The 25,744-nt window shown below is 40.1% G+C and overlaps 1 protein-coding gene across 5 annotated transcripts in view; it reads right to left on the bottom strand.

Moving 5' to 3' along the window:
* Window positions 1-3,058: 3,058 nt before the first annotated feature.
* The window catches only part of LOC109420026 (receptor-type tyrosine-protein phosphatase kappa), a 651,236-nt gene continuing 628,550 nt past the window's right edge, over window positions 3,059-25,744 (bottom strand). For 3 of the 5 annotated variants that reach the window (XR_009997479.1, XR_009997481.1, XR_009997480.1), the window contains 4 exons: window positions 17,449-17,584; window positions 17,260-17,366; window positions 17,092-17,138; window positions 7,707-8,034 (listed from right to left, as the gene is read on the bottom strand). Coding sequence is in view for 2 of the 5 variants with exons in the window: in XM_029853291.2 (XP_029709151.2) it covers window positions 4,191-7,694 (3,504 nt within the window). In the remaining 3 variants the exon portion in view is untranslated. Of the gene's footprint in view, window positions 8,035-17,091; window positions 17,140-17,259; window positions 17,367-17,448; window positions 17,585-25,744 lie in introns of those variants that run through there. The other 2 variants (XM_062850369.1, XM_029853291.2) reach the window with 2 other exon arrangements.

Below are 25,744 nucleotides of genomic sequence, written 5' to 3'. Positions count from 1 at the left end.
AGACACGAGTCTGCCTTGCACTGTAGAAATCCCATCTTCAGAAGTATATCCGTTATCGTTCTGTGCCACGTTCTAGCAGCCTGTTTCAGTCCGTAAATAGATTTCCGCAGGCGGCACACTTGCTGCTCCTTGTGTGGTACGGCGAACCCCGGCGGCTGACGCATAAATACTTCCTCCTCCAGTGTACCATATAGGTATGCTGATTTCACATCCAGGTGTTTTACTTGCATTTTGCGGTACCCAGCAACAGTCAGCAGCAAACGGAAAGTTGAATGCATAGCAACAGGGGCAAAGCTGTCGTCGAAATCAACACCAACTCGCTGGGCAAAGCCTTGCGCGACAAGTCGCGCCTTGAAGCGGTCCACTTTGCCATCTGCATTCAGCTTGCGCTTAAACACCCACCTGCTGCCAATGATGTTCCGATCGGTAGGCGGATCCACAAGCTCCCAGGTGTCATTATCGATTAGCGACTGGTACTCCTCACTCATTGCTTTAATCCATTTCTCCTTTTCCTCGGAACCAACGGCCTCTTCGTAGGTCGTCGGCTCATCCAAAGCGACAGCTGCTCTACCTACAACGTAGTCGTTCATCCTAGGGGGCAACACACCTCTGTTCGCTCGTCGAGGCAAAACTCGTCCATTTTCGCCGTTTGGATCTCCACGATCTACCTCATCGAACACAACTTCTTCCTGGTCTCCAACGAACAGTTCTTCAGCACTCTCGTAGCCAATAAAATCCTCTTCCTCTTCTTCGGCGATCGAAACCTCGTCGGACTTTGGCAGTGCTGGCAGCTCGACAATTGTTTCTTGTTCTTCCCGTTGTCCAATCCGTTCATCGCATCCAATTTTCCGGTCCATCTCCGTATCCTCAAGAAATTTCGCATCGCGACTTATCGTAATGCGGCCGGTAGTTTTATCGAGAAACCGATAGGCTTTATGTTGATTGGAATAACCAACAAAAGTCAAAAGCCGCGCCTTCGGTGTCATCTTCTTCCTGCGCTCCGCTGGTATTTGCACCCACGCATCACTACCGAAAATCCGGAAATGTTTGAAAGATGGCTTTCTCCCATACCAACGCTCGAAGGGGCTCATTCCAATAGAACGCGACGGTAGGCGGTTTTGCACGTAGGTCGACGTGAGCACCGCCTCACCCCAGTATTTTTCGTCCAGGCCTCCCTCCAGCAAAAGACACATTGTCATTTCTTTGAGATAGCGATTTCTCCTTTCGGCCACGCCGTTTTGTTGTGGCGAGTACGGGGCCGAAAACTGACATACAATCCCTTCGCTTCTCAGGAACCGCTGCAACTCGTTACCGACGAACTCTTCACCGCCGTCTGATTGCAGTACACGTGGAGTTTTGCCGACCTGCGTCTTACAGAAAGCTACAAAATCCCGGATCTTGACCGCCGCGTCCGACTTTTTCCGCAGTAGGTACGTGAAGGACATTCGAGAATAATCGTCGACTATCGACAGAAAATACCTGTTTCCGCTGGGAGTACTTGTCATCGGTCCGGATAAATCCATGTGAACCACATCCAATATCGCCTTGGATCCTCTGTCGCACTGTTTCGGAAACGGCTTCCGTGCCATCTTCCCTTTGATGCAGCATTGGCATACCGCACGCACATTACAGTCGATCACCTTCATTCCATCCGCTAGTCCGTCCTTGGCAATAGACCGCACAACCTCGGGGTCGCGGTGCCCCAACCGTCTGTGCCACGTGTGCAAACAATTTGGTGTATGTGACGGCTGAATACTTGCCATCGCCTTCTCAGGTGTATGCAATCGATACATATTGCCATGGCAACCCGCAACTGCTACAACCTCACCATTCGGTCGACGAATCTCACATCCACTGCCGTTGAAAACAACACCAAAACCTTTCTTGCTAAGCGCACTAACGGAGATCAGCCCGCTCGTCACTCCGGGAACGAAAAGGACGTCGTTCAGCATGACTTCGACCGCTTCTCCGTTGCCATCGATCACATGGAACCTACCTTCGCCAACGCCACGAACTTCTGACTTTTCACCGTCCGCTAAGATAACGCTGGCAAACTTTGCCTCCTCTAGCTTCGAGAAGAATCTCCTGTTTCCCGTCATGTGTCGAGTTGCACCGCTGTCTACGTACCAATCCGCCGGCTCGCCATAGCCGACCATCCACGCCAATGGTCCATCCGATACGGTTTGAGCTTGACTTGCCTTGGCCTTGGGTTTATCCTCCTTTTTCGATTGGCTCGAGTTTTCCACCTTGTTGCACTCCTTCAAAAACTGACGGCAATTTCGTTTTAGGTGGCCAGGTTGTTTGCAATAGAAACAAACCCGCGAGTCCTTGTTGCTGACATCGCCACCACCTCCACCGCGGAAACGACGATGACCAACTTTCAGCGCTTTACCGCCGCTCGAAGCAGCAGCTCCGGACCGTTCCTTCCGCTTCTCCGCTTCTGCCAATAATTTGGATTTTACCAAATCCAACGTCAGTTCGTCACTAGGCCGTTGCTCCAACGCAGTCGTCAGCGGGTCGTAGGAGTCAGGGAGAGAGCATAGCAACATCGCTACTTGCAATTTCGCTGGTAATTCATCCCCCACGTCTGCAATCCTTTGCACCAGGTCGCTGAACGTTTGCAGGTGATCTTCCATATCGCCGTCGTCGGTCAATTCGAGCTTCGTCAACTTCTTGAGTAGGTACACGTCGGATGTTTTATCGTGGTACTTTTTGAGTGCAGTCCACACATCTTTGGCTGTATTCGCAGCCCATACCAAACTCAATTGGGCGTCCTCAAGGCACAAACAAATTGTAGCGCGAGCCTTCCGGTCGTCTTTGTTCCACTGCGCTAAAGCTGCCGCCGCTGTTGGAACCTGCTCAGCCTCATCGATGACGTACCATAACTCGTCTCGGACGAGCATCATCTCCATCTTGAATTTCCACGTTTGGAAATTGTGGTTATTCAATTTTGGAAATGGAAATCGTGCCTGTTCAGCCATTTTGTTTTTCGGCTGCTAGCACACACCGGCGATCAACGACGAAACTTTTTCCGTTCGATTTTCCTGAAAAAACGACACTTCGACCGGAATTTCCTACGCGACGATTACTCTGGGCCCATAACCTGTGGGCGGACGGTTCGCAGAGTATTAATCAACCCGGAATATATCGGAATTCGGCGGAATAAAAACACGACACGACCGATTCAGAAATTGCGTAGTAACTTTATTAATAACGTTATACAAAACAAAAGGTAACGCTCGCTGCCTGACTGAATTCACGTAACGGTGTCAGAACAGTGATGCCAGTTCAATAAAGGGGGAGTAGTTACAGAAGACACCATCTACCAGAAACCTGCCACTATCATCAAATTTAACAATCAACCAAAGTCCCCATCCGTTCACATCGGCTAAGTCCACGCCACCATAAAATCAATCATCAGCATGGCAGGTGCCCAAGACGACGACGACGACGACGGCGACGACGACGTAGCAACAGACGGACCCCGGCCCCGGAAATGCAAACGCTGCAAAGTGGACTGTGGATATACTAGGTCATCAGAACAGGTATAGGTTTCATGAAAGCTTAGCTAGGAAATAAAGTCATTCGGTATTCAATCGCGTTAGTGTAAAGTTCTGTTTTCTTTTTTTAAAAACTCAATTCCGACGGCCAAACCCGTAACTTATTTATTTTTCGTTTTGTGTGGTGTACGACACCCTCTTTATTCGATTTTGTAGAGTTTTTGTAATTTGTGTCAGAAATGCATTTTATGTATTTAGCAGCATTTTCTTTTTAATTTAAAACATTGCATGACGCTGATGGTCTCGAAGTGACAGAAAATGGTGTAAGGATATAAAAAATCTTATTTTGTGAAAAATTCAAAATGGCGGTAAACATTTGCTTTAAGGCTAAACAATAACAAGAACAAATGTGAAGTTTCGATTGAAAACCATGCAAAATAACCGCAAAAACAGCCAGCCCAGAAGAAAACCCAACTTTTGTTGCAACGTGACTTCTAGAATAAATTTCTCCTAACATTTCCTGCGCGAATATTTCTCCCGCAAATACAGTTATCCACCACACTCTCTAACACATCAACGTCGAACCAAAACAATCAATGGCGAGTCGCGGATTAGAAACAGAAACACAAACCGACGACCTGTCCCCATTCCCTATACAGCTAGTCGACTAATTACAGCGTTTCTTAACTTCTATAATGGAAAACATTTGGTTTTGTTCTTAAGGTTACCCAGGGATTGACTACGAGCCTTCCGCAGACGATCACCGCCCGTTCCCGTCGGTCGGAGATTCGACTCCGGAGCAGCTGCTTTGTGTTTATCTACTTTACTACACTTGTTGTTGTTATCTACTACAGGTTCTACTTTGGCACTATCGTGTTGCGTTTTGAGTTGGTCCTCGGTATGTCTGGTTATCTGGATCTCTTCGGCGTCCAGGTTGATGGGTTCCAGTTTCTGCATGGAGTAGCGAGTGGGCAATTCGATCACAGGTGGCCGTACGTCCAGCTGCACCAGTTGCACAACCTTCTGGTCATCGCTTTGTTCTTCTTCTTCTTCTACGGCATCTTCTTCGTCGTACACCGGACTTCCGGAGTAGCTAGCGGCTCGTGACTCCGTTTCAGCCCGTGAGAACAGCAGATCAAACTCCTTGGTGATTTCGTTGGTAAAATCCGATATCGTTGGATCCATCATGTACGGTTCCTCGTCCAGATCAATTATTGTGTATTCGCTTGTCGATTGATTGGGGACCAATTCCGGATTGGGTGCCTCCGTATCTTGAAGATCAGTTGGAGTTCTCCTGTCCGTTTCTTCCGCCAAGTGAGTTTTCAACAGCTCATCCATGGTTTCGTCCGAAAACGATCCTTCCGGAGTCAGCGTAAAATCCTCAATGTTCCAGTTCTTGATCTGCTTGATCTCTCCTGATCCGTCGTTGGCTCCATTCGCAAGTGTTTCTTCGAAGATTTCACTCTTCAGCGATAAACTCAGCCTCGACGTGCTACAACTGTCTAAGTTGGCATTCTTAACCGTGTCAAATGCATAATCCGTCAAAGTAGATTTATTCAACGTTCCACTAGAGTTACTCAGCAGCTCTAACGAGGCGGTTCGTTCCAGCGCCGTCAGACAATCAGATTTCAGGAAATACGGATCAAGTGATGAACTCAATCCGATATTGTCCAAATCACCTTTTGAGCTTAAAATGCTCTCCTTGGAGCATATCTTATAAATTGTCAGCGTATCCTGATCTTTACCCGTGTCTATTGCTTCCAGGTCTTCCTCCGACACTTCATACTCATCATCGACGTTATCGAACTCATTGTTACTGTGGTGGAACAAGAAATCATGGATGATCAACTTCTTTGACTCATTCTGAGGCATCAAGTAGATCTCATCACAGTCGGAATCCATCGATGTTGCCATATCGATTTGCGGTGGTTGTAAATTTCCATCAACTATCGCTATCCCTCCTTCACACTGTTCTTCCTCATCTTCCTCTTCAACCTCTTCCTCCTCTTCTCCTTCTTCTTCCTCTTCCTCCTCCTCTTCTTCCTCCGTTTCCTCTTCATCTTCCATCACTTCCTCGTGGTACTGGTACGCTTCCACCACGGTGCCATCCTCCCGCACCAGATTCCCCCGATAGTAAATATTCTCTATGCTAAGATTTTCGATATCTTCCTCGTAATACTGCTCATCATACAGAAACTGGTTGTAATCTTCCACCTCCTCGTACTCGTCTTTCTGTTCCTCGTCCGGATAGCACGTGTCGTCATAACTATCCTCGTTCTCATACAACGTGTCCGTCCGGAACGAGAACTTCGGTTCGCTTTTCTGTCTCAGCAGCTTGAAATTCCTTCGTTTGTACTTCCGTATCGCCCCCAAACTCCTGTTCGGATCGTACTGTCCGGAGTGCGCTCCATCCTGTCCATCTGCTTGATCACCTCGCAACGCTTCGTGCTTGTACAGACCGCTGAAATCCTGCGAACAAAATTTCTCGTACAGCTCCATGGCACTGAGCCGTACGCTGCCGGTCGTGTTGTAGAAAGCTTCCGACAGCGGCGACGTACACGTGGTCTCCAGATTCAGGCACGCCGTACTATTGTTCTTCAGCGACTTCTTCGAACCCTTGGTGGACTTGGTCCTGAAGTAGCTTATCTCGTTGTTGGACTTGGACTTGTTCGGGGAGGTTTTCGCATTGCCATTACTGGTGGCATTCTGGCTAGTGGGGAACAGAAACTTCTTTCCCTTGAGGTTGAACACGTTACTTTTCTTCGTGCCGAAGAGGGAAGACTTGGAAGAGGTGATTGACACTTTGGATTGCGAGTGATAGGACTTGACCGGCGATCGCCCGGTGGGCTCCGTCGTGGTTGTTTTCGCGGGAGAGGTTTTACCTTCAAAGAAAATGGTTTCCTTGAAGTTCGGTTTACTTTTCTTATCGTACAGAGCCGAAGTGCTGAAACGCTTACACTTTAGCAGTTTGTTCATCTTCTTGAAACGGCCGAGGTTTTTCTCGAAGATGTGACCGAAGGAACCATCCACCGAGGGGTGCTTGCTACCGTCCGACGAGGTTCCCAGCTCTAGCTCCGTCGGCCGGTCTGCACTTCGTTTGGATTTCAGATCCGTCTCGCTGGATTTTCGCGTAATGCTAGTTTCCGTACTCCTCGACCTTTCTTTCTCTTTGTTCGAATCTTCTTCGGTTTTCGTTTGCTCTTTCGAAGAACTCCCACTCTCTTCCGGTTCCTGTTCTTTCTCTTCAAAGATGTCAAACGTATTCTCGTAGCTTTGGTTCTTCCACGTGTTGTAGTCTGGTTGTTTCTTCCCCACCTCGTCTAGGGTATCGCTGTCGCTTTTGTATTCTCGTTGCAGGTTGTTCTTCAAATGCATCTTGTAGTCGGCTTCCATTTGTTCCAGCTCCATGGTGTCGGAGAATACCGTGTCGATTTCGTCCGTTGAAATGTTTTTCGAACTTTCGTCGGTCGATTTGTGCGTCTCCGAGGATGGATTGCTGCTGCGGTACTCGGCGAATTCGCGGCGTTTCGCTTCGTGCGTCGGTGTGTACTGTGAGCTCGATAGGCTCGACTCCTTCTCGTAGATGTTGCCCTTGAGGAACTCCGAATCGGTACGGATGATCTTCTTGGACTTGCGCAGAATCGGTTTACGCATCGGTGAGTGTGACTGGTTGAGCTTCATAGTTCTACTATCTTCTAAGGATTTGTTCTTCGGAATTGTGTCGATCGTCTTTTGCGCGTTCTCGTTCAACTCGGAATTGCTATTGGATTTGATTATCTTCTCTATGCTAGAATGAACACTCGATTCTTTAGTAATGTAGGAACCCGTACTTAGGCTTCGGCTTTTGGCGGCTTTCAGTTGCTGTTGCTGCTGTTGCTGCAGCACCAGTGGATGATTGGGTGGTAGATGATGATGAGGTGACAGGTGGATGACTTCGGTGTTTTGCTTCAGTAGCGTCGGACCGTTACCTGGTCGTATTGCGGTACTGAAGGGTTGTTGTTGTTGTAAGCGCTGTGCGCTGTCGGCCGTATCGGTGCCAGGATTGGTCAGAGTGGCTCCGAAGGCAGCCGTAGCTATACATGGGACCAATCCGGCACAGATACCTCCGGTGGAACTACCGATGACAGTGGTAGCGACCTCGTCAACGGTCTGGGCAAACAGTTGGTTACCGATGATGCGTTCGTTCATGTTCATGGTCTTCTGGCTAAGCCGCGAGATTTCGTTGGTGATGTCGAACGTGCCGACGGTCTTGAGCCGGTCCAGCCGGCCGCGATTACACTTCCGCGGCGGATCGTTTCCACCTAGACTGTACAGGCGGCCCTTCTTCTTCCGTTCGAAAATCTTGCCGTTCTTGTCGATAACAAACTTTTTGTCGTCAAACGATTGACTGAGGTCGTAGGACTCTCCCCGTTGCAGTTTTCTGATAGACTTTTCCACGATTACACGACCTGCGTTCGATAGTTCTTTGGAGAGTTCGGAATTTGAGTACTCGGGGGTCAGCGGAATGCTTTTGCCCCGGCCAAATTCAATAAACCTGGAAAGAGATTGGATCTCGTTAGTAGAGGACGCATATGGAAGGATTTCAAATATGTTAATACAATAATGAAATATATTCAAGCATAAAGCATAAGTTGTGAAAAAAAAGCTTGGTAATGAATGTTTATCTTGTCTGATTAAAGAAAAATACTCCAGAATCGATTGATTATGTACTGTTGCTTTGGACAGGCTTGGGCATATTAATGACAGGAGGTAAATAGTTTAGTTCCTGAAATCCCTTGGAACGTCCCGAAACGCCTTGAAACTCCTGTTAACCCACTTCAGTAAATACCCCCAGAAACCACCTGAAATCCCACTGAATCTCTGGAAACGTCTTGAAACCTCCTAGAAAACCCCATGAGACCTCTGTACACTTCTCAGAAATACTACTGAAGTCACCTGAACCAACCTGTGTCGCCTTTCCGTCTACTCTACTTAAGTCTCCTGAAGCCCTCAGAAATCTCTCAAAATGCCTTGTAACGCCTCAAAACCCTAAAGAAAATCTCCCTAAGACCTCGTAGACAAAAAAAGGTCTATGGCAGCTCTCTAAAATCCTCTGAAACGCACTCGAACGCCTTGAAACAGCTCAGGAAATTGCACTGAAACCCCCGTAGGCTTCACTTAAAACTCTACAGAAGTTCTCCTAAACCCCCTGAAATCCCCCAGAATCCCCTAAAATACACTGAAATGGTTTAAAACCTGGCTTAAAACGCCTTGAACCCCGGTAGACGTCCTTCAAAGTTTCTGAAGACTTCTAAAGCTCCCTCAAACGCTTTGATACACATCAGGAAACCCCCCGAGATATCGTGAACTTCTCTTTAATTCTACTGAAGCCCGATGAAACCCCTGCCTGAAATTCATCAAAACGGTTTGAAAACCGTCAGAACCCAGTAGGCTTTCCTTAAACTCTACTGTAGCTCCTTTTGAAAACACTCAAATGGCCACGGTTCTTATGGAAGGAATCACTCTACATAGAAAGTTATTGAAAGTTGATATTGTACGGGTCCAGTCGATCTGGTACCATCAATTGAGTGGTGTACGATCGACATGACCATCAGATCTGTTAAGCATCACGAATGAGCCGAATGTGGACCACATATTAAAAGCATAAGGTTCATATACACTGCCCATATTCGCATAGGTGACGTAAACGCCACATAGGTCAAAATCCACTTTTTTAGCTTAACATATCCTACACCATGTATAGCATATGCTCCAATTATTAAAAAAATGTGTTTGTTCTAAAACATGTCAGTAAATTCAAAAGAACGTTTTGACGTAACCACCATGTGGTCGCAATACTGACGTCTGTGTACAAGAAAACTAAAATCTCCCCATAAAACGTGATGGAACATAATTTATTGAGATAATTTATTAAGATAATTTATTGACATAAACATAATTTATGTTTGAGATATCTAAATATTTGATTTCAGATGCCTGAAAATCATTTTCAATATCAACAACTTTCATAGTGAATATTATCAATTATGTTTAATACTTATTATGGATGCAATGTAGATACTGAAACATTTATGATGCTTTGACAACAACATGCGAATAATTTAACAAATTGATACTTGATAGCCTACAACTCGTAATGGTGAGTCTACGCCGATTGAAGTAATCGTTTCCACTGGTCTTAGTCCTGGATCAATCGCTTCCAGTCGCCCTGAGATTTTGGAGCCCCTTAGGGCCGCAAAATGCAGTTGAGGAAGACCTAAAAGGCCCACGTGCGCCCCCTACCACGAAGCCAACGGATCCTTCCTGGTTCTCTGCTAATATGGTATAAGTTTGTCATTTTTCTGGCATACGAGCTACGTACCCAGCCCACCGAAGCCTGCCGTGTTTTATCCGCTTCATTATACATCAGTAGGGACAATGGAAATTCGCGATTTCGCAGAAGCCGCGAAATCCGCGAAATTGGGCTACCATTGCGAAATTTAGGAAACCCCGCGAAATTTTATGAAATTCCTAAAATACCCTTCAAATTTCCATCTATTTCAAATTTTAAATCATAAATGGCTGGTAACTTTTTACAGTGTAATGTTCATCACGATTCCGTATCCGCACAATAAAAATTTACGGCTTTTTAAATATGCATTTCTTTCTAGAGTTTTCAACAAATTTGTTATATTTTCGAAGAAGTGATGATTACGCCTCACTAAATCAAATAAATTATCTATTTGGCATGCAAAATTGCAGTTTTCTTTAACAAAACGGTCAAAAATATGAGGCCGCGAAATCGCCGCGAAATTCACAAAAGTGGCCCGCGAAATTTAAGAAATTTTGCCGCGAATTTCCATTGTCCCTATACATCAGTTAATTGATTTTGTCAGCCTGTTTCGGGGACACATTTTTTGTTCTCCTTAAATATCTAAATAGATTTTCAAGCAGTAGTTTAGTGATGAACATGATTGAATTAGTTAAAGTTTGACCGTAAGTTAATGAGAGCAAAACGTTTGTGGGGCTGACAAAATTGGGTTCATACTGTATCGATTTATTTACATACTTGGTACAATTCGTAGTTCATGCAACGCCGCCATATGCCGTGATCCTGGCTAGCGGCGAGTATTGTTCGCAGTTAACGTGCTTACTTTAAATTACTCTAAAATGGGTGTTTGTCAAATCTCCTAAGTATAGAATCCAAACACCTCATGTATGAACAGTTATATTTTTTGTATGGATGGTTGTGGTAGATCTCTATCGCTTCCTCTGAATTACGACGTAAACTCCTCAAACCCCCTTTCAGCTACTTACTAAGTGCTTGAAGCAAACTCATTGAAGCCCGAAACGTGAGTTTTTGAGGCACCTGATTGATTAATGAAATAGTAAACTCATGGTTAGCCACGAGTAAAATCATTCCACAGCAAAACTATTATAAGTTTTACGTTTTGTTTCAAAACCATCATTGAAACAATACTACTGAACTGCTGTGGCTTTTTAGTCTAACAAAAGTGAAACGGTCAGGAGTTTGGCATAGCCGTTTCAACCCTGTTAGACTGAGAAAGCACCAACAGTTCAACATTTCTTCCCAGTCGTAAGCATCCTCCAAAACTTAGATAAATGAAATCAATATCTCTCTGATTAGGCGTTGGGTGCATGAGCTTTTGATGTTTACTAATTTAATTGTAAAAACTTAGTGTAGAGGAATAGTACAAGGTTATCAAAATGAAATTAGTTTCGTAACATTTCGTAATTTGTCGACTATGAGAAAACATAAATGAGGCCCGCGGGTGACACTTAATGTTTCAGTTTATCAAGTAAATCTCAAAAAAATGTAAATATTACTAATATTACTTTCTTAATAAATACGTACAACACCATATTTTGGATAAGGCATGAAATAACCTTTTCAACATAGACTGCCTTAATTGCATGGTGCATTGAAAGAAGCCGTTAGGATCCATCGCAGAGCCTGAGGATTAATATTAATTCCGGAATTTTGCACACAATACCACCTAATAAGAAAACTGGTCGGCTCAAAGTCAAACTGGACTAGGCGATTTTTTGGACAGGTAAAGATAAGCCAAGGAATTATAGTATTTCAAGAAATAATGCACATGCTTTGATGTCCCAATTTCTTGCAGGACATTTTCCCATAATCATTGAAAAACAGTTGGTCCGGTCTGATTTAAAGCCAACCAACTGTGAATCTTACTACGATGCCCACGCTTTATGCTGCATATCAACAAAGAATGTATTTAACGCACGAATACGGACATTCAGCCGGAGACCCGGGTTCGATTCCCGTTCCGGTCGGGAAATTTTTTTCGACTCCCTGGGCATGGTGTATCATTGCACCTGCCTCACAATATACAAATGCATGCAATGGCAGGCAAAGGAAGCCCTTCAATTAAGAACTGTGGAAGTGCTCAAAGAACACTAAGTTGAAGCGAGGCAGGCCAAGTCTCAGTGGGTACGTAGAGCCATATAGAAGAAGAAGAAGACGAACATTCTGGAAAAAAATCTAACACGTGTTCAGAAAACGGGTACCGTAATAGCTAACATAACGGTCATAGCAATCTGGTTGTTACGTCAACTTATCCGTGTAATCATTCATTAAAACGACTGAATGGTCGCATAAACTGACGTACACGTTTTAAATATGCGAAAATTACATGAAACATCTTAAAATCATTGCGGCTCACTTTTTGTAGCTGTAATCCACGAAACTGTCAGATTATTTCATTCAAATCGTCGGTGCATATGTAAATCCGGAAAAAATCTATAAAATCGTGCTTTCCCATCAGAGCAGACGTTGGTGGTTACATCGACTATGCGAATATGGGCAGTACACCTCCCACTTTTAACCCCCTGAAACCAACTGACTTCTACGAACCTTTTGAAACGCCTTAGAATTTCTCGATACTCCTTAAAGCTTCTGAGATTCCTGTAGCCATTTTTCAAACTCCACTGAAGCCCCCTCAGACTCCTCGAAATTTCCTGAAATCTACTGAAATGCTTTGAAGCACTCTAAAAAGCCCTCACAGGAGCACTCTTAAGCCCCCTATAAATATATTGAAACCTCTTGAAATGCCTTGAGACCCCTACTAATACTCTCCTGAGACCTCCGCAGACTTCCATTGTACTCTACTTAACCCCCAACATCCACTGAAGTTGTATGAAACTCTTTTGCAATTTACCTGAAGCTTTCGTGAATGCACATAAAGCCGTTCGAAACTCTAGAAAACCTCCCTGAAACTTCCAAACAAGTCCCCGAAGACTCCTGAAACTCCCTGAAACCGCCCGAAACATCATAACACGTTTTGAAATCACTTCGAGTCCTTCTGGAGCTCTCTTGGAAAGGTGCGGAAAGGATTCAAGAAAAATGCCAGCAAAAATCCTTAAAAGAATCTCTGGTGCCTTCTAAGTAAGAATCCCGGGGTAATCCCTAAGAGAATCTAATCTCAAGAGGAGTCTGTGAGAGAATCCTGGTAGGGTTCCTAAAACATCCCGAAAGGAATCCCAGGAGAAACCTAGGAAGGATTTCTGAGAGGAATTCATGATGCAATCACAAATTCCTGGAAGCCATTAAAAAAAATCAGAAAGATTCTTTAAATTTAAGAGGCTTAACCGAAATCATCTCGGGGAAATCTGTGAAAGAATCCTGATTGAAATCCCTATATTTCCGGGAAAAATCAATGCAGGATTCGCGGAAGAACTCTCTAAAGGAATCCCCAAATGCATATCGAGAGGATCGCCGGAAACTTGACCTGATAGAATGTCAGAAGAAATCCCAGGAGAAATCCTGAAAAGAATTCTTGAAAGAATCTGTGAAAGAACCTCGGGAGGAATCCGTAAAGGAATCCTGAGAAGAACTATTAAAGGAATCCTGGGAGGACTCAATGAAGGAATCCTGGGAGAAAATCCTGAAGGAATCCTGGCAGATTTCTTTAAAAAAAAAATGTCTGGAGAATCTGGTGCTAATCTCTGGAGGTATCCTCAAAATAATCCCAGAAGAGATCCAAGAAAGAATCCTAGTGGAACCCCTGTAGGAGTCCCTAAGAGATTTCCAGCAAAAATTAACGTAGAGATTCCCAGAGAAATCCTTGGAGGAATCCCGGAAAAGATCTTTGAAGAAATCTCGGCAAAATTTCCCGGGAAAAATCCCAGAAGGAATCCCGGAAGAAGACCACGGAGGAATCCTTGAAAGGATAACTGATGGAATAATAAAAAGAATCTGAGGAGGAATCCCGAATGATTACTAGGATTTCTTAACCTTCCTTTTGCATCACGTTGTCAGCAGATCGCTGACGTAATGTACGGTGTGGGTAAAAAATGACCCTAATGCCAAAGGAGGGTTAAAGGATACCTGGGGAGAATTAATGTAGGAATCATGGGATAATTTTCTGAATGAATCCCTGAAAGGATCCACCTGAAGAAGTAAGTTAAGGATTCGCAGATGGAATTCCAGAAGATACCCCTAACGGAATGCCAGGAGGAATCCTTGAATTAATCTTTGAATGAATCTCGATAGGAATCTCCAAAGGAAACCTGGTAAAAAATAAGTTAATCTCTTGAAGGATTCCTAAAGAAATCCTGGGAAGAATTGATGAAGAGATCCAAGACCAGAAAGATTTGCCAAAGGAATTTCAAAAAGAATTCCTGGGGGAATCCCTGACAGAATTTTCCTGGATTAATTTCTGGCGGAATTTCAGGAGAAACTCTTAACAAATTTCAAGAAGGATCCCCGAATCCAGGAAGGAACCCCGAAGGAAATCGTTGAAGGAATTGGGGATTTTTTTAAATTATCGTACCAATAATGGGTAGGAAGGTTCTCAGAATTCAATGATTTTTTTTTCATAGGTAGGGTTCATAGAGTATTGGTTCTCTTATTAAGGCGAAACTGGAAGCATTTCCTCATTATTTTGCTTTTTGATTTTCATAAAATAACGAAGCAATATTTTAAAAATCGGTTTTCGTGCATATGTAGAGTATGGATCAAGGTATCTCCTGATTTTTTCCAGGTGGAAAATGCAAGAACTAAAAACATTTTCCATCTGAAAAAAACTCAGGAGATACCTTGATCCATACTCTACATGTGCACGAAAACCGATTTAGAAAATATTGCTTCGTTATTTTATAAAAAATCAAAAACCAAAAAAATAAGGAAATGGATCCAGTTTCGCCTTAAGTATGTGGCTCCCATTTTCATCCTACGAAAAACAAAGGATTGCAGCGTTGTTTGTTTTGTTTCATATTTTTGTATTTTTTGTTAGAAGTGAGCATGAAAACAAAAAGAACGGAATCAATCGGTGCCGTAATCGCGGAAAACGAAAATTTTCCACAGATTCCACCTACTATGAAAAATCGTAACTCAAGAACAAAGCATCGTAGACACATTTTTTGGAAGGGAACTACATAAGCTGTATTCTATGTAATTTTCAATATGTGGTTTTTCTCTGTTCCTGAGTTATGACCAATTTTGTGGAAATTGTCCAGATGTGCTATATGAGCCGTTTTCTTAGAAAAATCTTAAGAATGAAGCATCGTTGACACATTGTCTTTTTTGTGAAATCGTAAGCAAATTTTCTCATAAAAAATACAAAATGAAAATTGTTTTCCAAAAACTTTCCACAGTTGAGGAAAATCGGTAGGAAAGTCGGAAAACTTTTTAGGAAGTCCGGAATAATTCTAAAAAAAAAATTGGAAGGGAATTACATAAGCTATATTCTGTGAAATTTAAAAGATGTGGTTTTCTTTCGTTCCTGAGTAATGACCAATTTAGTGGAAATTGTCCAGATGTTGATTGATTTTCGATCGTCTTGATAATTAATTTGCGCAAAAATGATCATTACCCAGGAACGAAGAAAACCACATCTTGAAAGTTTTACAGAATATAGCTTATAAAATTTCCTTCCAAAATATTTTTGGGAATTTTTCGGACTTCGTAAATAGTTTTCCGACTTTTCCTCAACAGTGGAAAGTTTTTGGAAAACAATTTTCATTTTGTATTTTTTTTTGATTTCTGAGAAAATTTACTTGCCATTTCACTATTTAGTTTTTGTTCATAAATATATGAACCATATCTGTGAAAAAAAATCTCATTAAATTCAGAGAACCTTTGTACCATTTTGTACGATAGTGAATTAAAAAAAAACATACCGGAAAACAATAAAAATTGTTGGGAGAAATCAAAAAAGAAATCTCTGGAGGAATCTATGAAGAAATCCAGGGAGAAACCCTGGAGAAATTTCTACCCAAATCTGAATGAAATCAACAAAGGAATTATACAAGTAATCAATAAAGAAGATTGGAGAATTTTTAAATAAAATTCTCGGAATAAGCACTCGAGTTAAAAGTAATTTGTCAAGCAAAACGTTTAAAAATATGGTAACATCTTGACCTCAGTTTTTATTCTTGAAATTTTTACTTAAAAACCAAATGAACAAGGACTCTGGGACTGTTGTTTTTAATTAAATTGAAGATAATGCAATCTGACTAGTATATAGAACTATTTTTGAAAAATTCCAATACATGTGTATAAACAGTAGCGTGGTTCAAAAAATCGTTTTTGCTCCACACCGCTTATTTGATTCATGACCAGATTCTAAGTCTCCTCCCAAAAAATGAGCTGATTTGGTTGAAAATTGAGAGTGCACAAGCCCTTCAAAGTTTGTATGGGAATTACTATGGGAAAAGGACGTTTTTCATTCAATTGACCGTAGCATTTCCCCAAGTGCCCTAGAGTGTTAGTTGACCCTTGGTACTCCTAGGCTACTCTATCAGCTACAACTTTGCCGAAGACCACAATCAAATCGGACGCCTCATTAATTAGTTATCGATTTTTATCCACAATGAAAATCTTTGATCATGATGATTACACTATTCGATGGGCATCACTGAAATTTGCCTTGAAACATAGTAGCCATGATTTATGTGTGCTATCTTTGGCGCCAAGTGCGGCAATGTTGCCTGCTGGGAAGCTGCACGATCACTGTTAAAGTTTCTGCAGTTGGATAAAAATCGATAACTAATTAATGAAGCGTCCGATTTGAATGTGGTCTTCGGCAAAGTTGTAGCTGATAGAGTAGCCTAGGAGTACCAAGGCACCAAGGGTCAACTAACACTCTAGGGCACTTGGGGAAATGCTACGGTCAATTGAATGAAAAACGTCCTTTTCCCATACTAATTCTCATACAAACTTTGAAGGGCTTGTGCACTCTCAATTTTCAACCAAATCAGCTCATTTTTTGGGAAGAGACTTAGAATCTGGTCATGGATCAAATAAGCGGTGTGGAGCAAAAACGATTTTTTGAACCACGCTAATAAACAGTTGCAGGACAACTGAAAGATGTTGGCAGATTGATGCCATTCGCATAAAAGGATGAACGTCTTGAACCTTTTTTAGTTTGGAGACCAAATATAATATCCTTATATTAGGAATGTTTAAAAAATGTATTCGGGATATTTTCTTTATTATTTTTATTTCTTGCAATGTTGTGATTAGATGAAAAAATATCGTGTAGCATGAAATTAAATTACTGCGTTGCATGGAAATTATAGTAGATACAAACTAATGTGAACAAAAGAAAATTTTAAAAGAACTTACCAACAAATTCAAAATATTCTAAATTCAAATAACAAAATCAAAAACTCCTGTAGAAAAAGAAAATTGTTGAAGTTAATTAGAAAAAAAATAATGTGAAAAGAAATTGATCGAAATAAAATAGAAAATTACCAGAACAATAATAACAATAGTCATTCAATAGAAACTTACCACAGATCATCGTGTAAATCGCATTCTCACTTCTTTTCCTTCAAGTCTTTATTCAAATAGTGCAGTACGTAGTGTAAAACTAAGTCGTAGCAGTATTTGTATTCAGTCTGGGGAGAAAAAAGAGAAAATCAATCAATTTTCATCAGGTCGTCGACATTCGTCCGTTCAGTTTGGGATTGAAACTCTCACCATATTGTCCACCAGCTGGGGCCGGTGCCTTCGGACGGTTTTGACCGCCTGAAAGACGTCCACCTCGCCGTGCTGAATGACCTGCTCGATGCACGCGTTCGCCGCACAGTACACTCCGGCCCGGCTGCGGCCGTCCCTGTTGGGGTGAAAAATGTGGGAAAAAATATATGAAAAAAAAACTGGCGCGATGATGAAAAAAGGTCCCACAAGAGACAGACCCCTGGTGCACCGAATTGGTGAAGTGTTTTTGCAACCATTGATAGAGTGATAATGCAATTGAAACGTGGCCATATTCATATAATTTCAATTTTACAAAAACCTAACCCTTCGATTTTTTTTATTATTTTTCTGTAGAAAGCTAGCTTCTAGCCTCAAAATTTGCCAAGTAGCCAAGGATGGTCAAATGCTTCTATGTAACTATGTTTTTTTTTTCTCGATTTTTTATTTTTCTTCGTTTTTTTAACGAAACAGGTTCCATTGTATATTTTTTTCTTATATTTAACCATTCTTAAAAAACAGCGAATCTAAAAAATAAAAAGATACATGTAATGGACCATGTGGAATGTTTATTCAAGTTTGACAGCTTTTATCAAAAAGATCATTTATTTCTCAGAATTTTTAGACTGTCTCGAATAACATTTGGCAGGAACCATTTTACTTCTTCTTCTGCATGGCTCGACGTTTTTACTGAAACTTGGCCTGCCTCTCTTCAACTTGTGATCTTTGAACACTTCCACAGCTATTAATTGAGCGGCTTTCTTTGCCTGTCATTATTGCATGAATTTGTATATTGTGAGGCTAGGACAGTGATACACTATGCCCAGGGAGCCGAGAAAATTTTTCCCGACCGGAACGGGAATCGAACCCGATCAATATCTTTGACCACTAGGCTAACTAGAAACCCCAATTTTTTTTCGATATGTTTAATTTAGACAACAAAAGTATCTGCCAAAGCATTCTAAAAGATTTGAAATCGGTCAAGCAATTGAAAAATGATCGGGCTCTTGGAAGTAAAAAGAAAAAAAAAAAACCTAAAAACCTAATATTTTTAGTAACTATCAATTTTAAAGAGATTCATGCAAAAAAAAAAAGAAAACCGGGAAAATTAAGAAAGTTATGACTCTTAAAGTAAGAGAATCTTTTTATTACACAACAATTAGCTTTTTATCTACTATAGTGTATTTTATAAGCCCAACAACTGCTCTGCCTGTCGAATTTGGTCTTGGTGCTACAGGGTATTCGTGCGGGGGAATAGAAATGCACCAATAATTAAAATCGTTTAGGTTAAAGTACTGTGGCCAAGAGTAGTGGGGCGGACGGAACCAAGCGAGCGTTCAAATTGATTTTTCAATAGATTTTTATTGAACCGGTCAATTAAATTGGTGGCGACACGGTCGGTGGGTGGTGAGGAATATCCCACAAAAATTGCGACGAATGAATGTTGCAGTTAAAATAGATCTAAGATAATTGATTAGAATGATTGCATCAGACATAGACGTTGTATTTTGATAAAACTTTTGACATTTTTTTTAATTCAAAGTTTTTTGATGGCACAATATAAACTATTCTCAAAAGTAAATGAACTTTTAAATATTTTAATTACAGAGGGGCATTCGGAGACAAGAAAACAGAGGGTGTAGGCCAAGAAAATTGATGGTTCTAGCTTAAATTATTTTTTTTCAAAGTACCTTTGAAAAATTTACAAAGTTTGGAATTCTATTTTTTGAGAAATTTGTTAATTAAAACTTTTTATGTTTACTAATGAGAAATGAAGGTTTAGCTTGTAGAGATATATTAGGTAAATTGACTGATTTCATAAGATTCAAAGAATTTTATAATCTTCAAATAAGTTTTTTCCGATTCTGGAATATGTTGTTGTTGCTAAATCGTAAAGAATAAATAAACGAGTCATCTTTAGTATGTAAATGAACAAAGTTTCTAAGCGAATTTTGCACCTGCACCCTGAATTCATTCAGCTAAGAGATTGAACCCTGAATTCAGTAGAGAAACCAGAACTTCACAATAATGATAACGAAATGTATTTCATAAAAGCCATACAAACGAACGTTTGTGTAAATAATTCTCACGAGGAAAGATTAACAAACACAGATGAAAATCCACCCTATTCAAATGAATAAAAAGTCCATCTATCGAATCGACGGGCAATTATCGTCACTTGGAAATGAGCGGAACAATAATGCGCTGGATACACTCATCCGTTTTTTATGCACTTTTCCCACTGCCACCACACGGCTTCGAAGAGCAATGTATGATTCAATGAAATGATGCATTGATATAATGATAGGGATTCGAGTGACACAAAAAAAATATTGCTGCTGCAGCATCCGACTGCGAGTTGTTCCTTTTTTCTAGTGAAGTGCTGAATGGTCAGCAGTGTTTGACGAATTTAATTGGAATATTTATCGGGGTGATAATGGAGATAGTTCTCTAGCAACAATTGATGGTTGGGAGTCGAATGGGTCCTTGTGGTTCAATTAGCACGTCGATGTTTTTGTTTTGCTGGTTCTCGTAGAAATTTTAGAAATGTGCTTTGAAAACGTGTTCCGTTGGTGCGTGTTTATATAAACATAAAAATAATATTCATTGTTTTGGCCGAATGGTCAAACATTGAAAGTTTTTTATAGGAGAAAATTTCCAAAAATTCAAAACATTAGAATTAATTGAAGTTTAAAGAATTTTATGGTCTATTTTGTAGAAAGTATTAGTAAGTTGGAGAATATTATATACTTCAAAAAATAATTACTCTAGCATTCCTTTTAGCAGAATCCTAAAAATATTCTGATAAATATTCCACGCATAAATATTTTCTGCAAAAAAAAAATCAAAATAGTATTACAGGTCGGACTCGATTATCCGGAGACTCGATTATCCGGAGACTCGATTATCCGGAATTCGATTATCCGGAATTTTAGACTCGATTATCCGGAGTATTTTTATTGCGATATTTTTTTTATTTCAATGATAATATTGACATAATTAAGTATTATAACATAGTGCTGACACGATTTTAAATGCCCCCGATTCCGTTTTCCTCCGATTTTGTCGGCTTTTTGACCCGATTATGTTAGCCTCTTTTTCGAGAAAATTAAAATATTTTACACTCAGCATTAATATTTTACATTTCCAGTATTTTACAATGTATCTCAAATTTAGTACAGTTGATAATTTTTGGCGTCACATACAAATTACGGAACAAAAAAATCTCGCGTGATATATGAAAAGAGCCTAACAATTTTAAATCTCTTCTCAGCTAGAAAACGCGAAATGTTGCATCTGTTTTCAAAACATGCCGTGAATCATCCAGGAAATTTTCCAAGAATGATTGCTGGCATTTCTTCAGATAGTGTTTCTGGGATTTCTCCAAATTTTCCTTCAAAGGGAAATTTTTCAGAGATTTATTTAATTTTGCTTGGTATTCCTCCAAGAAGTCCTCCTTTGGGAATTTCTGCTGAGATTCCTCAAGCAATCTCTGCTGGAATTCCGCCAGATTTTTTCCGAGGAGATTTTACGAAAAATTGTACGGGCAATTCTTGTTGGGATTCCATTAGGATTTTATACTGGAATTCTTCCACGCATTTTCAAAGTTGTACTTTAAAAATACCCACAGGTGGATCAGTTTTTTTTTCTAGGAATTATGTATGGGATTCTTATGGGGATTTCTCCTGATATTTCTTAAAGTTTCCTCTGGAATATTTTGTTGATATTCCCCCAAAAGTCCTTGAGTATTTCTTTAGGTATTCGTGAAGAAATTTCACCTGGGATTCTTTCAGGAATTCCTCCAGATATTTTTCTTCATTATTTTCTACAGGATTTTTGCATGGATTTCTTCAGAAATTCTCCCGGATATTCCTCAGAACTCTTTTAGAGATTTCTCCAGGAAATTAGGCTTGCCCACTTTTTCAAAAATGTTCTCTGATTCTCAAGTCCACCCCCATATTTTGATTGGCATCCACAAAAAGTAGCTGGTCAAAACTTCACCCAAATCCATTGAAATTAAGAGGTCTGAAGCATGATTGGCCCCGAAAAGTTAGATTTTAGGACACATTAGGCCTTCACGAATTTTAATAATTTTCGCTCAACTCCTACATCATTGATGCCAAAAAAGCAAATAATCAGCAAAAGCAGTTAATTCTTTTTGGATGCCTATCAAAATATGGGGGTGGACTTGAGAATTACAGAACATTTTTTAAATTAGACATGCCTATTCTACTTATATTCCTTCAGGAGTTTGATCAAAATGTTTGTTGGGTTGGCATCACTGCTCCCAGTATCTTATGTATCATAGACACGCTGTTTCTAAATTAGAACACTCTGAAATTTAAAGCTGAATTCATCATACAACAGCCCAATTCACTTCAAATGTTTTTTTTTCTCGTCCCTCAACATTTTCTCCAATTTATACAAATCACACCCTTTTTCCTCAATCATGCCTTCTTTAGGAAACATCCATTAAGTACGTTAAGCCAAAATTGGAAATTTTTATATGGATTTTTCCGTGACGTTCTTAATGGATGGCCCCTTACTGTTTATGTTTTGTTTCACGAACCCATAACCTTTTTATTTAGTTCAAAATTGACAGAAAAGTGCCCCGATCTTATCAACCTAAAACACTATAAGGATCTTACTGAATACAGCATACTAAGGGAATTTCCATAAATTACGTTACATTTGAGAGGGACGGGGAGATGCAGCAAATTGTGCTGACCCATTAAAACTTCAGAAAACTTGTATAAAAAGTGTGACTAGAGTAAGCAACAAAAAAGTTTTTTGGAGTAATTTATGGACGATCCCTTATTCGAATTTCTGGCTACGTCACTGCTTCATGAAAATAAAATAACAAAAAACATATATTTTCATACGTTTTTGAATTTTGATTTTATTTTTATATGTGATTCGATTATACGGAAAATTCGATTATCCGGAGTGAAATAAAAATCGATACTCCGGATAATCGAGTCCGACCTGTATCTTGAATAACGTTTTATAAAATGTAATAATACTTTCTGAAAAAAAAATCCATAACGATGTTGTGAGAGACATTCTTAAAAGTACTTATCAGATCACATTTTTTCTCGTGTTTTCTGACAAAAGCACTACAAAAAATCCCAGGATTTTTGTTTGAGAGAATCTAGGGCAACTAATAGAAGCAAAAGCAATAGAATCTGTTACAAAAATAAGAGAAATTAATTATTACAAAGTATTAACACATCACGATACACATAGAACCTTACAAATGTACAAATTAGGAACATCACAAATTGACACAGCACAACACATAACATAAATGTGCCCTGTTATCCAGATGGATAACTCCTTCCGATCACAGGATGACGAGGTTTCATTTATTGATTTGGGTCCGTCAGTCATCCTGGAATTGTATTTTTGTTGGCAGTATGCCTTTCTGTTCACAGCATTTGTTGCTGTGTTCATAGCTTGGTTCTGTCTAGGAAAACTAATCCTAATCGGGCATCCTGTTTCAGAGTTCGATACTTGAGCTCAAGAACTTGAAGTCCGTGGCAGGGAAAGGTTTACATGTCTAGTACTTGACCGCTGCCCGAAATAGCCTGAAAGTTGGCAATCAAGAGTGGATTGCATTTCATGTACCTCTATTCAGTCAGAACCCTATAAATGTGTATTAAAACTCGGGGAATATTTACAAAGTAAAATAAAACATATAACACAAAGAACGTACGAATATAATATTTATAACACATTTAACAATTATTCTGTCTTATAATTGTAACAAATATTTATATTTATACCCGTAACACAATCCAACGTTTAAGCAGGAATTTTTCGTGAATCGTTCACCGATTCACGAAAAATTCAGCTCCCATATGCTTCATATCCTTCATAACAATAGTGTTAAGGCCATAACTTAACACTACGATAAAGATAAATAACTTAACCTAAGCTCAAAACAAAACCAAAACGAGTTATGCTACCCGAAAGCCACAATGCTTTCCAGAAACGTAGCGGTGAACAGGACTAACAAGTCCCCAGAAAACACCTAAACTCAAAACTAAAGATTGTTACCCGAAAGCCAAACTGCTCTCCAAATCACGTAACGAATTAGTCTAACCTAAACTAAACTTTACTTTTATGGAGGTTAACTGTCCACAAAAATAAAATGGCCTTAAAACTGTCATTATAATCCTTCCAACTAATTTTCATTTGCATACACGGGTTTTTTCGGTTGGGCGCTATGTTACAAAAATACAACATGGAACCCTACAAATGCTAGGGCCTCACGTTGGGCGCCATGTTACAAAAACAAAAGAAATTAATTATTACAAAGTATTACCACTTCACGATACACAGAACCTTACAAATGTACAATTTAGGAACATTACAAATTGACGCAGCACAACACATAACATAAATGTGCCCTGTTATCCAGATGGATAACTCCTTCCGATCACAGGATGACGAGGTTTCATTTATTGATTTGGGTCCGTCAGTCATCCTGGAATTGTATTTTTGTTGGCAGTATGCCTTTTAGTTCACAGCATTTGTTGCTGTGTTCATAGCTTGGTTCTGTCTAGGAAAACAAATCCTAATCGGGCATCCCGTTTCAGGGTTCGATACTTGAGCTCAAGAACTTGAAGTCCGTGGCAGGGAAAGGTTTACATGTCTAGTACTTGACCGCTGCCCGAAATAGCCTGAAAGTTGGCAATCAAGATTGGATTGCATTTCATGTACCTCTATTCAGTCAGAACCCTATAAATGTGTATTAAAACTCGGGGAATATTTACAAAGTAAAATAAAACATATAACACAAAGAACGTACAAATATAATATTTATAACACATTTAACAATTATTCTGTCTTATAATTGTAACAAATATTTATACCCGTAACACAATCCAACGTTTAAGCAGGAATTTTTCGTGAATCGTTCACCGATTCACGAAAAATTCAGCTCCCATATGCTTCATATCCTTCATAACAATAGTGTTAAGGCCATAACTTAACACTACGATAAAGATAAATAACTTAACCTAAACTCAAAACAAAACCAAAACGAGTTATGCTACCCGAAAGCCACAATGCTTTCCAGAAACGTAGCGGTGAACAGGACTAACAAGTCCCCAGAAAACATCTAAACTCAAAACTAAAGATTGTTACCCGAAAGCCAAACTGCTCTCCAAATCACGTAACGAATTAGTCTAACCTAAACTAAACTTTACTTTTATGGAGGTTAACTGTCCACAAAAATAAAATGGCCTTAAAACTGTCATTATAATCCTTCCAACTAATTTTCATTTGCATACACTGGTTTTTTCGGTTGGGCGCCATGTTACAAAAATACAACATGGAACCCTACAAATGCTAGGGCCCCACGTTGGGCGCCATGTTACAAAAACAAAAGAAATTAATTATTACAAAGTATTACCACTTCACGATACACAGAACCTTACAAATGTACAATTTAGGAACATTACAAATTGACGCAGCACAACACATAACATAAATGTGCCCTGTTATCCAGATGGATAACTCCTTCCGATCACAGGATGACGAGGTTTCATTTATTGATTTGGGTCCGTCAGTCATCCTGGAATTGTATTTTTGTTGGCAGTATGCCTTTTAGTTCACAGCATTTGTTGCTGTGTTCATAGCTTGGTTCTGTCTAGGAAAACAAATCCTAATCGGGCATCCCGTTTCAGGGTTCGATACTTGAGCTCAAGAACTAGACATGTAAACCTTTCCCTGCCACGGACTTCAGGGAAAGGTTTACATGTCTAGTACTTGACCGCTGCCCGAAATAGCCTGAAAGTTGGCAATCAAGAGTGGATTGCATTTCATGTACCTCTATTCAGTCAGAACCCTATAAATGTGTATTAAAACTCGGGGAATATTTACAAAGTAAAATAAAACATATAACACAAAGAACGTACGAATATAATATTTATAACACATTTAACAATTATTCTGTCTTATAATTGTAACAAATATTTATACTCGTAACAAATCCTAGAACTATTTTATATAAGCTTTCAAAATTTGCTAGGCAAATTTCAGATGCGACTTTCTAATTTATTTATTTTTTCCGTGAATTTCAGACATATTTTTCAGAAGAATTTTTAATCATTGTTTACAATAACACAACCCTGTAGCCGATGGTTTTTGTTCTCATATATCAGATTCTTTTTTTTTATTTCACGAGTAGTTTTTTTTTGCTACAAGTCGGTCAATTTCGAACCCAATGAAAAAAACTTTTTTTTTCGTACATTGGTAGTACTAACCGTGTCTACCTATATACAAATTTTTA

This window comes from Aedes albopictus, chromosome 2 (assembly GCF_035046485.1).
Source record: "Aedes albopictus strain Foshan chromosome 2, AalbF5, whole genome shotgun sequence".
NCBI lineage: Eukaryota > Metazoa > Arthropoda > Insecta > Diptera > Culicidae > Aedes > Aedes albopictus.
Note: the sequence above shows the minus strand (reverse complement) of the source record. Positions and strands in the feature narration are given on the sequence as shown.